At 29.8% G+C, this 15,118-nt stretch overlaps 4 protein-coding genes across 4 annotated transcripts; 1 reads left to right on the forward strand and 3 right to left on the reverse strand.

The window, feature by feature from the left end:
- Positions 1-2,574: 2,574 nt before the first annotated feature.
- On the forward strand, positions 2,575-6,582 carry LOC128387960 (uncharacterized). The gene is made up of 3 exons (XM_053347286.1): positions 2,575-3,160; positions 5,184-5,776; positions 5,844-6,582. The coding sequence occupies exons 1-3, from the start codon at positions 2,672-2,674 to the stop codon at positions 6,100-6,102; spliced, it is 1,341 nt and encodes a 446-aa protein (XP_053203261.1). The 5' UTR covers positions 2,575-2,671; the 3' UTR covers positions 6,103-6,582.
- On the reverse strand, positions 3,232-5,196 carry LOC128387991 (zinc finger BED domain-containing protein 4-like). Its single transcript, XM_053347319.1, has 2 exons — positions 4,826-5,196; positions 3,232-4,757 (listed from the first exon to the last, which is right to left on the reverse strand). The coding sequence occupies exon 2, from the start codon at positions 4,657-4,659 to the stop codon at positions 3,262-3,264; it is 1,398 nt and encodes a 465-aa protein (XP_053203294.1). The 5' UTR covers positions 4,660-4,757; positions 4,826-5,196; the 3' UTR covers positions 3,232-3,261.
- A 1,191-nt stretch (positions 6,583-7,773) lies between the features above and the next one.
- On the reverse strand, positions 7,774-9,668 carry LOC128387926 (uncharacterized). Its single transcript, XM_053347223.1, is given in 3 exon segments — positions 7,774-8,574; positions 8,637-9,013; positions 9,015-9,668. Coding segments are annotated over 3 exon segments (1,671 nt in total). The 3' UTR covers positions 7,774-7,934.
- A 2,449-nt stretch (positions 9,669-12,117) lies between these two features.
- Positions 12,118-14,690, reverse strand: LOC128387880 (uncharacterized). The gene is made up of 2 exons (XM_053347165.1): positions 13,547-14,690; positions 12,118-12,865 (listed from the first exon to the last, which is right to left on the reverse strand). Exons 1-2 carry the CDS (start codon positions 14,578-14,580, stop codon positions 12,259-12,261), a joined length of 1,641 nt encoding a protein of 546 aa, XP_053203140.1. The 5' UTR covers positions 14,581-14,690; the 3' UTR covers positions 12,118-12,258.
- Between the last annotated feature and the right edge of the window lie 428 nt (positions 14,691-15,118).

Genomic DNA, 15,118 nt, shown 5'->3' on the forward strand with positions numbered 1-15,118 from the left:
TATGAATTCATGACGAATCTAATTGAACAATTAGCTGATCGAAATGTAATCATAGCAGGAGATATGAACATAGAAAATAAAATTTGGAGCAGAAAAAATGAACCGGATAATAAAGCAAATGCTGAATTATACGAAAAATTAAACAAATATAAATACACAAATTGTCTCAAAATTGATGAACCAACAAGACACTCAACAAATGGTACGAACAGAACAATTGATGTAATCTTAACCAATTTTAAAAGAATAATAATTCAACAAATTAACAGAATGGAGAAATTCTCAGATCACAACATACTATTTGTACAAATATTAACCATGACGAAAAATAAAAACCCACCGAGAATATACAAATATAAATTTAAGAAATTAAAACTTAATAATCAAATGGAGAAAAACATAATCAAAATTTTCAATTCACCATTCAAATACAAAAAACTAAATACTAAGTCAATCAAACAAAGAAACAATTATATAACAGGAAAAGATGATTCGGAAACAATTTGGGAAAAATATAATACGCTAATAAACAAGAATCAAAGATTGATACAGAATGAGAAAATTTTTGTTCATAGAAAAATTGATGAAGATGAATTGGAATATATGGAAAAAAGTCAAGGTTACATCACGCAAGAAGAAATCAACCAAATAGAGAAAATAAAGTTAAAAGGATCCTCAGGTAATGCTGACGATTTTACAAATAAATCATGGAAGAATTTCTTTCAACTCAATAAAGAAATGGTTATTAATATAATAAAAGAAATTTTCAACAACAATCAAGTACCAAATCTAATAAAGATTAGTGGAGCTACTGAAATACCCAAATTTGATGGAGGTACAAGAATAGTCCATACTCAAAATTACATGAGTAAAATAATTGATTCAATCTTGAAAAAAAGATTATGGAAACAGATTGATAAATTAGTTGATAAAGAATATCAATATGCATACATTGGAAAAACAAGATATGATTTAATCATAAAAATAAGGGAACTAAAAGATGAATATAAGTTTATGATTAAAAGTGATCTTACCAAAGCGTTTGACAAAATTTCCAGAAGCTACGTACTTTCAACCTTGGAACAACAAATTGGAAACAGAGAAACAAATATTTTTCGATCATTTCTATCAAATAGGAAAATAAGATATGTGAAAGAAGGCAAGATTACAATTGAACCAATAGAGGAAGGAGTTCTTCAAGGAACATCATGTGGACCTCTTCTTTTCGTTATTGGAATAAATAATACGTTAAAAAAACTAAACGCTAATGAATTCACTGTATTATCATATGCGGATGATTTATTTATATTCTTTGATGATGAACCACCTATTAACATCATAATAAAAGAATTTAAAAAAATAAACGCAGAAATAAATCTAAAAAAAACTCATCTAATAAAACAAAGAAATGAACAAATAATAGGAATTTTCATTCATGATGTAACTCAACTTAAAAATATTGAAGGAAAAATTGTTAAGAGAATTGATGGTAAACAAAGAGAAATAATTAAAAGACTTGGAAGAAAAAATCGTCAAATTATCTTTGAAGGACTAACAGGACATGAAATGGAAAAATTGGGAGTAATACCTTGGTATAAAAGGAACAATTATTTAATTAAATTGGAACAATTAATAATTCTAGGAAGGAAAATCAATTCTCATCATCTTGGAACGAGAATTAACGGATGGTTTAATATTTTTCTTGGAATGAAAAATCCCAGTAACAGATATATCAAAAGATTGATAATTAGCCTAACTGAAAACAATTGTAATATCACTGATTATCCAATTTTGGAAATAATTAAACCAAGAACAATAATCATGCCAAGGAAAAAACAAAAAATTGACTTATTACAAATAACGTATAAAGATGAAACAATAACATGTATAAAATATAAAAACAATCATCAACACATAAAAATTGATAATATGCTAAATCTCACAAAAGAAATGAATTTTGTCATCATTATAAGAAGATTTAATCAATTTTTTATTTTTGAAACCATTGAAGTTGCAAGAGAACTAATGAATCCAAAAACAAGAGCTTACAAAAATGAATTAAGATTCATAATCAAACAATTATCATCATGTCAAGAGCAAATTGGAATAACAAATATTACAAGGCAAATAACAAAAAAAGAAATACCTGATGCAATTGATTTCTGCATGGAAAATTTGGAACAACAAATATACAACAAATATGGACCAAAACATTTTCATTTATTTTTTCCAAATACTCGAAAGAAATTCAAAATGATACCATTTGATATAATCACACAAATTAAAAGCATCAACATGACGCATAAAAAAGCTAAATGCAATTGTAATGTAACCGGAAACAGGATATATCATTTACTAAAAGAATGTCCTGATTGGATAAACTTAACCAATAGATTCAATTGGAATATGCAGAATACAAATAACAAAGAAAACGTCATCAACAAAATAAAAGAACTGGTGAATCTATGGAAACAAGACTCATGTGTAACGCATGAGACCTGAAGCAAATTTCAGGGTAACGAATAATAGAAACGTTATTCGAAAGTAAAACGACATCTCTCTCTCTCGGAGAGATTATTTAAAGCTTAATTCTTTCTGATAAAGATTCATTTAACCAATAGTTTCTATTCTTATTAGTTTCATTCAAGAGTGATTATTCAACTGCCTCAAGATGGAAGATCAATTTATCCTTTTAGAAAATACTAATGTTACGATTGTGAATAGAAAAAAATCTTACGAAATTTCTAAACAAAAGTTATCGTCGATTCCTTACTTTGTGAAACTATTTGCCGATTCTGATTGTGACACAACCAAAATAGAACTTGATCTTGATGAAAATTCATTTGATAATATTGTTGATTTTATCGTCAACAATCATCTATCAATATCTATGGAAAATGCGTTCTCAATGATGGAAATTGCTGATTATCTCGGAATGGACGATATTAAACAGAAATATTATGCTTGTTTCGTGTCCAATTTCAACATTAAACTATTGGGAGAGTTTTTGGATTTTTATGAGAATCGTGAATACCCTGCGAATTTTACTGAAAATAAGGTGAAATCTTTCATTGGGAAATATTTCGTTCCAATTTCCAACACAAGAGCATTTCTGAAATTTCCTGTTGCTCTAATTGAACGAATTTTAAAAATGAATTTGGTTTAGTGATGGGCGATATCTGAAAAAAATATCATCGACGATAACGATATTTTAATTTTAAGTATCGATAATATCGATAAATCGATATTTATTATTAAATTTTAGTCTTTGAAACAATTAGGTAAAGAGTATAAAAAACAAAGCATTTCAACATTTTTAGGTTTCAACCTACTTTTTTTCTCGTTGATAATTGTTCCTGATTTGGAAAAAAGTCGTTCACAAGGAACGGATGTTGCTGGTGGGCTTAAATGCTTGAGGGCCAAGTTATGTAAAGCGTGATTACTTTCTTTGTTCTTTCTCCAAAAATCCAATGGATCTCCATTCAATTCTAATGTTGGACTTGATAAATAATGTTTGAATCCACTTGCCAAAGCTCCATGGTTATCAACCAACTGTTGACATCGCTTGGCATGTAAGACCCAAAGAGGATCACTATCACCTTCAGTTTCTATTGATTGGGTAAGAGGAACATCACTTAGAAGGTTGTTGATTGAAACAATAGCTGAGGAACAAGCTGAAGGTGCAGCAAAGTCAACTTTCTTGAAACGAGGGTCAAGTATAGTAGCAAAGGCTAAAAGTTGAACCCTTTCAATCGAACCAAAACGTTTTTCAATTCCGTTCTCTAGTTGTTTCTTCAGGTCCAATCCAGTAAGTGACGTAACTTTAACCATACTCAATACGTAACTTAAATTGTTCACAACAGGAATAATCCTTGAAATGGTGACATAATTTTCACCAGATACATCATTGGTCATTTGATAAAATGGTTTGAGTAAATCTCTTATGTCATTAAGAAGATCAACTGCTTCATAGCTAATATCCATGTCTTCTTTATGCACCTTGACCAATGCCATCTTTACGTAATTCCTGATTGCGAGAAATCGATCTAACATGAGATAAGCACTATTCCAACGAGTTGGTACATCTTGGATCAATTTGAGTGAACGAGGATTATCTCTGAGCTGCTCCTTTTCGATTGCATCAGCGAAATTATTGCTTTGCTTTGAGAACGTAACAATTGATCTCACTGATGCAATAAGATTGTCAACATCTTTGTTACCTCTTATTGCATCATTGACCAAAAGATTAAGACGATGGGCAACACACCATATTGACTTAGAGATCTGATTAGCAGCGTTGACCATATTAGCAGCACCATCCGTAACAATAGTTACCACTTTATCACCTGAGATTTCGTAATCTGCCATAACTTCTCTTATAATAGCTGCAATATGATCAGCTGAGTGACTTTCGTTCATATGCTTAACTGCTAAACATATGCTCTGAGGGTGATAGTCATCAATGTAATGACAGGTGAGTCCAAGATAAGAACGAGAATTAAAAGTGTCCGTCCAAATATCACAAGTAAAAGATACATAATTTATAGTGGTGAGATGAAGCTTGACGAGATCCTTTTTCCTTTGGAACATATCGGAGATCATGTTAGTGATTGCTTTTCTTGATGGAACACGAGCATGAGGGGATAAGCATTTGATCATTGAGATAAATTCAGGCGATTCCACCACTTTAAAAGGCTGGAAGTTTCTAACAATGAACCATATTAAAGAGCTTGTGAATGACGAGCTTCTTTCACCATCTAAATATTTCAAAAGAAAAAATATCAATACACTTACAGCATATAAAAATACTAATCGAAAATCTTACCTTTAAATGAATTAATTTCACTAATTTGATCATCTATCTTTGGTTGTTTATCCTTTGGTTCACTTGAAAAATTGACTCATAGATGACTGGGTGTTTTCTCTGAAAATGGCTCCTCATGTTGGTAGTGTTACCAGAGGTTTTCACTATTTTGTTACACTGCTTACATCACGGATGTACTGTTCACATTGCTAAAATAATCCCAAATTACTGCCGGCATTTTATGGTGAAAAACATTCAAGTTTCAATGAGAAATGTATGAAATTTACTCGCATTGAAAGCACATTTATCATCGATATAATTTTCAATTTATCGATGATAATCGTCATAAAAATATCGATGATATTTATCGATACCGATAATATCGCCCATCTCTAATTTGGTTGTTTCTTACGAGTATCAAATAGTTGAAGCTATTGATCGTTGGATCAAATTTGATGAACAAGATCGAAAACAACATCTTCCTCATCTTATGAAGTTCGTCAATTTTTGTCATTTGAAAGAAAGAGAAATAACAGACGTCGTTTTTAAGGAAATGAAAAACTTCACTGGCATACTAGCAAATTTTGGATTCCATTTCCACACTCAACAGTTGAAAGAACATTCTCCCCATGCTTGTCAACCCGAATTCTGCCAATCTGATTGTAAAAGTAATCGACATTCCTACAAGTCTTTGGTCTCAATCTATGAACTTGGTGAAGATAACATTGAGATCCGTCGATTGTCAAGATCAAATAATTGGACAAAAAGTTACCAATTCACTCGCGATGAGACAATGTCCACTTCTCTGATTGAGGCTGATCATATCGTCGATATAATCTATGATTCAGGAAGAAAAGGTATTCGAATTGATTGGAACACAAAGAAATTCAGAAACTTGAAAATGTTTGGTGGTGACGATTCTTATTATGGTCAAGTTTACAAATATTTCGCTCATGATATTTGTACTGATTCGTGAGTATATTTACTGATTCTTAGTGTTAACATAATCTAACTATTCTCTTTCTTTTTCATACCCTAGCACTCATTTTAAGATCTCGAATGCGCTTACAGAATCTAGTAATAAACGTTTCAACATAAAGCGTGTAGAATCACTTTCTCTGAGTGACAAGTTGGCGGTAACTTGCTATCTGGATGGATATTCGAGTGATTGTCATGTTTTCGGTGTCCATAGATCATCGTCCCCGCAATATTATTTTCCGTCTCTTGATTATCGAAAACTGTCTTCTTGTGAATTGAAGGACCAACTCAAGCCCGTTCATGTTTGTCCTCGAATCTAGGTAGCGATTCAAAATCTCAAAAAGTCTTGTACAATTTGACCCAACAAGATTTCAGTCGATATTCATTGCGAGAGCCTCGAAGTAAAGGACCTATGATTGAAATCCAGCGACAGCTTATGGTGCGACACGAAGGTGGCAAAGATGAATCAATAGTACTTGACTATTCGTTTCTGAAAGATTTCATAGGAAGCGATTCTCTTGATCACATCGAGCTGATTTCTCATAACAACTCGATTCTTATTTGCAACAAGGAAACGAAAATGATTTATTCTTATATGGAGGAAACTGATCATTGGCAATTTATGACTAAAATTGAATCTTCAGAAAAGATGATCGCAATTGCATTCGTCTATTTTCCGATCGGATCGGAATAATAACTAACGATTGTCAATCTTGAAACAAATTCGACTTTTTCTATTAAACTTGATAATCTTTACTTTCTGATTACAATAAAATAAATAAATTCTTCAATAGTTGCTAATCAAATGAAGTTGATCTTTGTTCCATTTAATGGACTACAAAATTTATTTTTCTTTTGCTGTGGTTATTCATTAGCTTTGATTTACTCAACAATTAGTCAATCTCATGTTATCATTTCTTTTCAGTTTCCGATAGAAAACAATTAATACATTTTATTCTGGCTAAACATTGAATCAGATTAAGTGTTGATTTTTAATTTCTAATGTCAATCGGATTGACTATTTAATAGTCATTATTCATTGTATTTAAAATTACTCGCGTTTCAATCTACATGTAAATTGATCATCTAGACTTTAATTAACTGTTGCTACTTATTCACTTTAGAGTGAAAGTAAATTGATTGTAATTAAATTTGTAAGCAAATTATTTTCTCTTTTTACAAAGTTAACAAATTATTTGTGAAGAGATGAATTAATCAATTGTTGATTTGTTAATTCAATTAACTTCATTGTTGATTAAACATTAAAACTCATCACATTTCAATAATAATTTAAATGTTACTACCAATCAGTTTTAGATTTAATCTTTTTTACTTTTGTAACATAATCTAAACAATCGGTTTCTCTCTTGTTGATAATTACTAATTTTCTTTACTTTGTTTACTCAATCAATTGTTTAAGAAGTAACAATGATTTAAATCCAATTAACAAAATCTCGTTGTTTCATTTAATTGTGTCTATGTTATGTTTATCTTTAATTATCCTTCTTAATGAGCTAAAGTTTTACAAAGAGTTGAGCTTTTAACAGACAGAAAATGTTGTTTACTTTGTTTCTTTTCAAATTTGAGACATTTGATTGCGATTAAGGTTAGAAATGTATGTTTGATTTAATCGAAGATATTAGTTATTGATATTATCTCGTATTGTGATTATAACTTATACATTGAAAGTTAGTTACGAATTTGTTGAAAGCTTCATGTAAAAATATTGATGAGAAATTCATCACCAAATCAAGGATAATATCTTATTAATCTGATACAATAAATTATTTCTATTCTAAATAGCTTAAGGCATTAAGAACTAATTAGTATTCTTAGAAGAACCATTCTTAATTAAAATAATTCTTAATAATTTCTAATTGAAAACTACTTAGACTCTTAGGTAGGAATAAATCGCAAAATAATCGCCAAAGATTGATGAATATGCAAAATATTTTTTAATCATTTTGATTGTGGACAAGAGATTCATTTTTAATTATTAATAGTAATGAATTCGTTCATTTTATTTAATTGAAAATATTCAAATGACAATTGAAATCTTGAGGTGAGATTATCGCTTACATTCAGAAAAGTCAATCAAAATTAATTGTTTCAAGTGATTAAACATCAATGTTTTGCATTGAGAGACAATAAGTTATTGTTCACAATCAAAGGGCAAAAAGACGGATGCAATTGCGATCATCTTTTCGGGAGATTCAATTTTGGACATAAATTGCCAATAATCAGCGTCATCGTAATCAATATCAACATCATCGATATAAGAATAAATCATTTTCGTTTCCTTGTTGACAATTAGCATATTATTGTCATGAGAAATCAGCTCAATGTGATCAAGAGAATCGCTTCCGATGAAATCTTTCAGAAACGAGAAGTCAAGTACATCTGCGCCATCCGAAACTTTGTGCTCCTTTATACAGAATTTTCGTTTCGTCAAAAAGAACAAGACCTTTTCAGAATATGGATTCGTAGCAAGTCTTGAAAGTAAAAGTGAACGAGTTTGAACTGGTCCTTTTAGATCACACGAGGACAATTTTCGATAATCAACAGAAGAACAATAAAAATACTGATCATGAGATTCATTCAATCCGCCACCATCATCGGATTCATCAGATCCATGACTCTCACTAGACCCGTACGAATCATCGGGGTTTGAATTTCCATAGCAAATTCCCACCAAGTGATCATCCAGAGAAATGGCTTCCAAACGTTTTATATTGAAAGCATTACTGTCATACTTGCGATATGATTCCGATTTTTTGATCTTTTTATAAGTGCTAATGGGAAAAGATAGAAAGTATTTAGATAATATTATCGTTAAGAATCAATATATACTTACTAAACCACACGAATATCACTGACGAAATATTTGTAAACTTGGCCATAATAAGAATTGTCACCACCAAACATTTCAAGATATTTGAATTTTTTTGAAATCAAATCAACTCGAATACCTTTTCTTCCAGAATCATAAATTATATCGACGATATGCTCAGCCTCAATCAGAGAAGTGGACATTGTCTCATCTCGAGTGAATTGACCATATTTAGTCCAGAGATTTGAGCTTGATAAACGTCGAATATTAATTTTATCTTCATCAAGTTCATAGATTGAGATCAATGACTTATTATATTGTCGATTAATTATACAATCAGATTGGCAGAATTCTGGTAGATAAGCACGAGGCCTCTTTCCGTATCGAAGATTAGAAGATTCCAACATTTTTAAACATTGACACGCAAGTTGTAATCTCAGCATCTTTCATTCGACGAAAATTTACAAATTTCATGAGTTGAGGTAGATATTTTTTTCGAGCCTTTTTATCAAATTTGCACCAACGAACAATAGCTGCAAATATTTGCAGTTCCGACGAAACACCCAAATGCATTTTCAACAAGCGTTCCAATAGAGTAACTGGAAATTTCTGAAAAGCTCTCGTATTGGAAATTGGAACGAAATATTTCCCAATGAAAGATTTCAATTTAACTTCATTAATCTTTCCAAGACATTTATGATTTTCATAAAAGTCTAAAAACTCTTCCAAATGTTTGATTCTGAAATTCGATTCAAAGCAATCATAATATTTTCGCTTAATTTCGTCCATTCCGAGATAGTCACAAGTTTCTACCATAGATGAGGCACTTTCAATGGAAATCGATAGTTGGCCATCCAGAATAAACTCGATAATATTATCAAATGAACTTTCATCAAGATCAAGTTCAATTTTGGTTGTGTCACAATTAGAATCGGAAAATAGTTTCACAAAGTAAGGAATCGATGATAACTTTTGTTTAGAAATCTCATAAGATTTTTTTCGGTTCACAATTGTAACTTTCATATTTTCATCCAATGATATCAATTGATCTTCCATCTTGAAACAGGTTAATGTTCACTCGTAACAAACTAACAGTTACGAGTTGCTCCTCTTTCGACAAGAGATGGCTCTGTTTTGTAACTTAAGAGAGTTATAACTTAAGAGAGGTATGACTGTACTGTAAAATCATTTAAGTATCTTAAATTAAGTTAAATGAATGTTTTAAATGGTGATACTATCGGTATCGATAGATATCGATATTTTGTCGATTTATGATCGATATAAAAAAAGAATATCGAGTCGGTATTCATAGAAATGAGTTCGAAGAAAATTAACAGTAGTTTTCGGATAGTTGGAGAAAAATTGCGAATGGAAATTGGTTCATAAATTAAAAGCTTCGATCAGAGAAAACGAAGAGAATTTAGAATCGACACAAGAGAAAAAGATACAATTAAGATACTTAACATCAATTGTTAAAGGAAATTGATTCCGATTAATTTTGTAAACAAATTATTTTCTTTTTTTACAATGTTTAAGAATTATCTGTGAAAAGATGTAATAATAATTAATTGTTAATTTGTAAATTGTTGATTATCGATTTAACAAAAAAACTCATCACATTTCAATGATAATTTAAAAAGTTAGTACCAATCAGTTTTAGATTTAATCTTTTTTACTTTTGTAACATAATCTAAACAATCGGTTTCTCTCTTGTTGATAATTACTAATTTTCTTTACTTTGTTTACTCAATCAATTGTTTTAGAAGTAACAATTATTAGTTCGTTAGTTAAATCCAATTAACATCATCTCCTTGTTTCATGTAATTGTGTCTATGTTATGTTTATCTTTAATTATCCCTTTCAATGATCTAAAATTTCACAAAGAGTTGAGCTTTTAATAGACAAATAAAATATTGTTTACTTTGTTTCTTTTTCAAATTTGAGACATTTGATTGCGATTAAGGTTAGAAATGTATGTTTGATTTAATCGACAATCAAAGATTGATTGATAATTGATTTAAAGATTTGAAGATATTAATTATTGTCAGTAATTTATTGATATTATTTCGTATTGTGTTATAACTTATACATTGAAAGTAAGTTACGAATTTGTTGAAAGCTTCATGTAAAAATATTGATGAGAAATTCATCACCAAATCAAGGATAATATCTTATTAATCTGATACAATAAATTATTTCTATTCTTAATAGCTTAAGGCATTAAGAACTAATTAGTATTCTTAGAAGAACCATTCTTAATTAAAATAATTCTTAATAATTTCTAATTGAAAACTACTTAGACTCTTAGGTAGGAATAAATCGAAAAATAATCGCCAAAGATTGATGAATATGCAAAATATTTTTTAATCATTTTGATTGTGGACAAGAGATTTATTTTTATTTTTTGTATGTTTGATTTAATTAACATGTCCAAAAATATTGTTTAGCGATAATATCGACTCGATATTATCTAATAAAACTCGTATTGTAATAGGACTAATAAATTGAAAGTCGGTTTGGTATTTGTTGAAAGCTTCATATAAAAATATTGGCGACCAATTCATCACCAAATCAATGATATAGTCGAATCTACCTGAAACAATAATTGAACTCTGTTGAATTATTGTAATTAAAAAACTCCTTCAACTCTTTGGTAGGAACAAATCAGAAAAATAATTGTCAAAGATTGATGAATATGCAAATTATTCTTTAATCATTTGGTTGTGGTCAAATGATCCATTTTTAATTGCTAATGAATTCAATCATTTTATTTAATTGGAAATATTAAACCGATAATTAAAAACTTATGGAGAGATTATCACTTACATTAAGAAAAGCTTAATCAAAACTATTTGACAAATAAGGTAGTGCAACTGAAAATTGACACATAAATTAAATTGTTGATTATTTGTCAACCGGAGAGTTTTAATTATTGAAATTGACACCAATAGTAGATCAGATTTTGAGAATTCTAATGACATCAAATTATAGAAAATACAACAATTAACAAAAAATTAATCAAATATTTTTTAACTAATTGTTGAAAATAAATTAACTTTTATAGCTCCCTCTATGGGTAAAACAATGTTAAGCACTTAACAGAAACATTATCGACGGATTTATCATTATCTAATTGTTTCTTTAAATTAAATAATTAGAGAACTAATCAAGTTAACCAATATTTTTTCATACCATATAGTAGATTAGAAAATGGACTTTAATTTCGTATTAAAAAATTTGTAAAATTTTCAAAGAAAAAACTTTTGTATTTAAATTTAGCAAAAACCAGATTTTAAATATGAATTTGACAATTTAAGTTTGATAAATTGATTTAAATGCTAATAATTTTAAGTCTTTTTTTAATTTATATTTTTTTAGTGTCATTAGAATCCTCAAAAATTTTTCTATCTTTGGTGTTGATTTCAATAATTAAAACTCTCTGGTTGATGAACAATCAACAATTAAAATTATGTGTCAATTTTCAGTTGCACTACCTTAGTTTTAGTTTTAAGTGATTAAACACAAAAAATATTCAAGTGACAATTGAAATCTTAAGGTGAAATTATCGCTTTCATTCAGAAAAGTCAATCAAAATTAATTGTTTCAAGTGATTAAACATCAATGTATTAAATTGGGTGACAATTAGTTATTGTTCACAATCAAACGGCAGACAAATCGATGCAATTGTAATCATCTTTTCGGGAGATTCAATTTTTGACAGCAATTGCCAATGGTCAATTTTATCGTTGTAAGAATAAATCATTTTCGTTTCCTTGTTACAAATTAGCATTGTATTGTCATGAGAAATCAGCTCAATGTGGTCCAGAGAATCGCTTCCGATGAAATCTTTCAGAAACGAGAAGTCAAGTACATGCAAGTAGCTATGAATGTGTTTACAAAACTCACGTTTCGTTAAAAAGTACCAAACCTTGTCCCAATAGGGACCAAGTCTCGAAAGTATAAGTGAACGAAGTCGAAATGGTCCTTTTAGAGTACATGAAGACAATTTTCGATAATCAAGAGATGAACTATAATAATACTGATCATGTGATTTATTCAATCCGCCACCATCATCAGAGTCATCAGACCCAAGACATCCATTAAACCCAACAGAATCATCGGGATCTTCATTTCCATAGCAAATTCCCGTCAAGTGATCACCCAGAGAAATAACTTCCAATCGTTTGAAGTTGAAAACATTACTGCCAGAGTTGCGATGATGTGTTTCCGTTTTTTTGATCTTATTATAAGTGCTAATGGGAAAAGATAGAAAGTATTTAGATAATATTATCGTTAAGAATCAATACAGGGCTGCCAAGGTTCAAAGTGAACATTTTTGAATTTTTACTGTGAGCAAAGTATAAATACTAAATGTATGAAATTTTCAGACAATCATGTTTATACTATTAACAAGCGGTCCCCAAATTTTCAGGTCAAAATAATGAAACGCTTAGGAGATATCAATATTTAAAAAAAAGATGAAAAAAAAAACTTTTTAAGCCCATGTTAAGTCTATGGGCGGTTTAACATTGAGAGTCCCATCTCCCTCAATTTTTCTCAATTTTCGATTTTTTGACTTCAGCTAAATGAATTTTGTTGAAGATCTGTAGCTCTCACTTTTCTGAAATTTAGATCATCGCTAGCGAATAGTGTGAGCTATCAATGGTATTTTTTTCAACAAAAAAAAATCCAAAATGGCCGAGTTATGAGGTAAAGAAAAAAAACGACCTTTAAAAAGTTTTTTTTCGAAGACTTTCGGAAAATTGACCTTACTCAGATATGACTTTTTTGATTATCATGGAAAAATTATTTTATCTTCTAGATAGTCCAATTAATCATAAAAACTTCATTTGATCAATTTAACATCTCTGGTTGTCTCACAATAAAATTTCAAAAGTGTTCACTTTGAACCTTGGCAGCCTGTATATACTTACTAAACCCAACGGATATCATGAACGAAATATTTGTAAGCTTGACCATAATACGAATTGTCACCACCAAACATTTCAAGATATTTGAATTTCTTTCCAATCAAATCAACTCGAATACCTTTTCTTCCAGAATCATAAATTATATCGACGATATGATCAGCCTCAATCAGAGAAGTGGACATTGTCTCATCTCGAGTGAATTGACCATATTTAGTCCAGAGATTTGAGCTTGATAAACGTCGGATATTAATTTTATCTTCATCAAGTTCATAGATTGAGATCAATGACTTATTATAATGTCGATTAATTATACAATCAAATTGGCAGAATTCTGGTAGATAAGCACGAGGCTTCTTTCCTTGTCGAAGATTAGAATTGTATCCAGAATCTTTAAACATGATTCCGCAAGTTGTAATCTCAGCATCATTCATACGACAAAAATTTACAAATTTCATGAGTTGAGGTAGATATTGTTTTCGAGCCTTTTTATCAAAACTGAACCAACGAAAAATGCCACCGAAAATTTGAAGCTCCGAAGAAACACCCAAATTCATTTTCAACAAGCGTTCCAATAGAGTAACTGGAAATTTCTGAAAAGCTCTCGTATTGGAAATTGGAACGAAATATTTCCCAATGAAAGATTTCAATTTAACTTCATTAATCTTTCCAAGACATTTATGATTTTCATAAAAGTCTAAAAACTCTTCCAAATGTTTGATTCTGAAATTCGATTCAAAGCAATCATAATATTTTCGCTTAATTTCGTCCATTCCGAGATAGTCACAAGTTTCTACCATAGATGAGGCACTTTCAATGGAAATCGATAGTTGACCATCCAGAATAAACTCGATAATATTATCAAATGAACTTTCATCAAGATCAAGTTCTATTTTGGTTGTATCACAATTAGAATTGGAAAATAGTTTCACAAAGTAAGGAATCGATGATAACTTTTGTTTAGAAATCTCATAAGATTTTTTTCGGTTCACAATTGTAACTTTCATATTTTCATCTAATGATATCAATTGATCTTCCATCTTGAAACAGGTTAATGTTCACTCGTAACAAACTAACAGTTAAATGAATGTTTAAATGGTGATGGGCAATATTATCGTTATCAACACTAGAAACTTTCTAAACAATTAGAGTCTCTAATTTAGAGATGGGCGATTACTTCGATTAATTAATCGATTAGTTAGTGGCAAATAATTATCGATTATTTTTTCAATAATCGATTAAGAAATGAATTAAGGTTCTCCTAGTTACTCCTAATTAAGAAAAGTATTTAGAATCGACAAAAGAGGAAAAGATACAGTTAAGATGCTTGCCATCAATTGATTCCAATTAATTTTGTAAACAAATTATTTTCTCTTCTTACAATGTTTACGAACTATTTGTGAAGAGATGTATTAATCTACAAACTTGAATAAGATAAGCTCAAATTTTGGGTAAATTGAGCTCAAGATAAAAGGATTCTATGAGATGTTGAGGTACCAAAAATAGAGCGGAAAGTACTACAGTAGCGAAAATAGTACGAACAAAATCTGAATAGCCGTTCATGAAATTCTGAATCAA

Source organism: Panonychus citri, unplaced genomic scaffold, assembly GCF_014898815.1.
Source record: "Panonychus citri isolate SS breed McGregor unplaced genomic scaffold, ASM1489881v1 Contig00003, whole genome shotgun sequence".
Classification (NCBI taxonomy): domain Eukaryota; kingdom Metazoa; phylum Arthropoda; class Arachnida; order Trombidiformes; family Tetranychidae; genus Panonychus; species Panonychus citri.

Bases quoted from the DNA above. Each gene is read 5' to 3' on its own strand.
- LOC128387960 (XM_053347286.1), top strand. From the start codon at position 2,672: ATGGAAGATCAATTTATCCTTTTAGAAAATACTAATGTTACGATTGTG. The intron at 3,161-5,183 runs GTTTAGTGATGG...TCGATACCGATA, and splicing joins GAATTTTAAAAATGAATTTG to ATATCGCCCATCTCTAATTT. The intron at 5,777-5,843 runs GTGAGTATATTT...TTCATACCCTAG, and splicing joins CATGATATTTGTACTGATTC to CACTCATTTTAAGATCTCGA.
- LOC128387991 (XM_053347319.1), bottom strand. From the start codon at position 4,659: ATGATCAAATGCTTATCCCCTCATGCTCGTGTTCCATCAAGAAAAGCA.
- LOC128387880 (XM_053347165.1), bottom strand. From the start codon at position 14,580: ATGGAAGATCAATTGATATCATTAGATGAAAATATGAAAGTTACAATT. The intron at 12,866-13,546 runs GTAAGTATATAC...TTTTCCCATTAG, and splicing joins CATGATATCCGTTGGGTTTA to CACTTATAATAAGATCAAAA.